Source organism: Frankliniella occidentalis, unplaced genomic scaffold (genome assembly GCF_000697945.3).
Source record: "Frankliniella occidentalis isolate FOCC.00 unplaced genomic scaffold, Focc_3.1 Scaffold17, whole genome shotgun sequence".
NCBI lineage: Eukaryota > Metazoa > Arthropoda > Insecta > Thysanoptera > Thripidae > Frankliniella > Frankliniella occidentalis.
In genome coordinates this window covers 1108997-1111205 of record NW_026267147.1, presented here as the reverse complement: position 1 = coordinate 1111205, position 2209 = coordinate 1108997, and the positions used below count along the sequence as shown (strand labels likewise).

At 54.0% G+C, this 2209-nt stretch overlaps 1 protein-coding gene across 1 annotated transcript in view; it reads left to right on the top strand.

Annotated features, from left to right (window-relative positions):
• Positions 1 to 1173: 1173 nt before the first annotated feature.
• The window catches only part of LOC127748882 (uncharacterized), a 6095-nt gene continuing 5059 nt past the window's right edge, over positions 1174 to 2209 (top strand). Inside the window, exons 1-4 of the mRNA XM_052264287.1 lie at positions 1174 to 1271; positions 1474 to 1562; positions 1656 to 1952; positions 2021 to 2207. Of these exons, the coding sequence (XP_052120247.1) occupies positions 1253 to 1271; positions 1474 to 1562; positions 1656 to 1952; positions 2021 to 2207 (592 nt within the window). The 5' untranslated portion in view covers positions 1174 to 1252. The remainder of the gene's footprint in view (positions 1272 to 1473; positions 1563 to 1655; positions 1953 to 2020; positions 2208 to 2209) is intronic.

The following is a 2209-nucleotide window of genomic DNA, read 5'->3' as shown; positions in this document are numbered from 1 at the left end:
ACAGAAAGAAATATAATATTAGTATAAATTTCATGTGATATTGCATCTAGTCACAAAGCTACTGAGAAACTTGTCAGATTTTTATGGTAGTTTCTTGAGCTGTCCACCAGGTACTTTTGTGATAAAACCTTTCGTTTTCATATTTCGTCCTTTGAGCTACTGTAGTTTACTGTGTATAAAGCTGTGATTTTTTAATGCATCCCAACATTAACACTAGTGTGCACTAGTACTCCTTTGTCTATATCATCAGTTGTGATATCTCTGTAACCATCTACAGTCTAAAAATATAGAGCTCGTACTTAAATTGGTCGTGTTTTATTTGCTTCGTGTGTTTTCTAGTTTCCTTGCGTGCCCTCACTAAAAAAAAATATATCCAAACGTGTGTACACTTGCAAATGCTAGAACAGATCTGTAGAAAAACAATTTTAGGAGTTTGCTAAAGTCATGACAAATCCATCCTTTCCCAAAGGCACTCTCATTCATCTTAAATTAGTTTCTAACAAGGTGGCGACGAGACAGTGCACCTTTAAAATTTATCGCATTTTTCTCTCATTTGTCTAGTTTGAAACACAGAAAACATTTTCCTTTTTAAATTTTTTTGTTGTTTGTTATTTAAAACATTAAAACTTTTCGCTCATCAATCAACGCAACACCTTTACATGATGATATTTCATGACATTTCCGACGAGTAAGTATTTTAGGAGCATGTATTCTCCTTTCCTCACTCATGAGATTTCAAATTGCATGACCAACTCTTTGCTAACAAATTAAATAAGCCAAACCCAACTGGATAAATAATACTGAATCCCTAGTCGGAGTTTTCCCTTGGTCTTTACGCTCTATCCGTAACTGCATGGACTTATTTCTTTACTTAGAGCCGCTTAGAGCATTACCAAGTGCCAGCGTCTGCGGCCGAGGCCACTATGGGGTCGGAGCGGGCGGAGCGGGCGTGGCCGTGCGGAGAGGTGTTGCAGGCGTGTGTGTGCCGCAGGTGTCGCCGCAGGTCGTCCGCGGCCGAGGCCCCCCGAGCAGCCCTCTCGCCAGCAGGCTCAACAGCCTGCCCAGGTCCTCCGGGGGCATGGGGATCCGTCCTCTGCCACCCACGCCTGCCCAGGCCCAGGCCTCTACCAACGGGCCGTTCGCGTCGAAACCAAACAGTAAGAGGACTTTGTATTTTCTTTTCTATGCCCCCGGTTAGCGCTCCGTGCTAGCAGGCCCCAGACCCTCCCTCCCCTGCCTTCCCGAGGACCGCATGCAGTCGGGGTTCAGAGGTAAGATGCCCGTGTGTGCCCGTGGCGCCGCCCTCCTCGGAGTGTCGCCACGGGGCCGTAGCGTGTAGTAGCCGTAGAGCTGGCCACGAGTGCTCCCTGCAGACCCTCCACTAACGCCTCGAGCCCCGATGAGACTAACTAAGATGTAACATACGCCCCTGGACTGCCCCCTTGTTTACCACCGTCCTTCTCCTGCTCGCAGGTCGCGACGATTGGAGCACCATGGACGCCCGAGTCCGGGCACACCAGATCGCCCTGGGTAGAGCGTCACCTAGCCCGTCGGGGCAGTTCGTAAGTATAGCACCAGACGTGACGTGGACGCATACTGGGGAAGACGGCAGAGGTTTCCTTTCATTGACAACTACGTTCCCTTCCTTTATGCAGCCGATGAGCAGGGACGGCGGCTTCCCAGACTGGGACGCGGAGCAGCCTCAGGGGTGGTCCAGGCAGAGGTCGAGCAGTATCTCGGGGTCGGACGGCTACAGGTCGGGGTCCGGGTCCGGGCCGGGCAGGTTCACGGTCGGGGACCCAGGCGGGCTGGCGGGCGGGCTAGCCACCATGCGCCGAGGAGCCACGCCGCAGCGGGGCATGATGTCCTCGGCATCCGTGTCCAACCTGGCGCACCAGCAGCAGCAGCAGCACCAACACCCGCACCCCGCGCACTTCGGCATGATGCAGCAGGTACGCGAGCCGCCCGTCCTGACCGCGGGGTCGCGCGGCATCAACACTCACACCTTCCCTTCCTGCAGGCTCAGTCCATGGCGCACCTGGGCTGCCCCAGCTGCAGCTGCCTGCCCAGCGCCGTGGCGCCAAACCCCATGTGGATGGAGCAGCAGATGGCGGCGCAGATGGCGGCGCAGATGGCACCCTGGGACGGGTCGACGCTGCACCGCCACAACTCGATGGGCGTGCTCTGGGGCGGCATGGGGCAGTGGGGC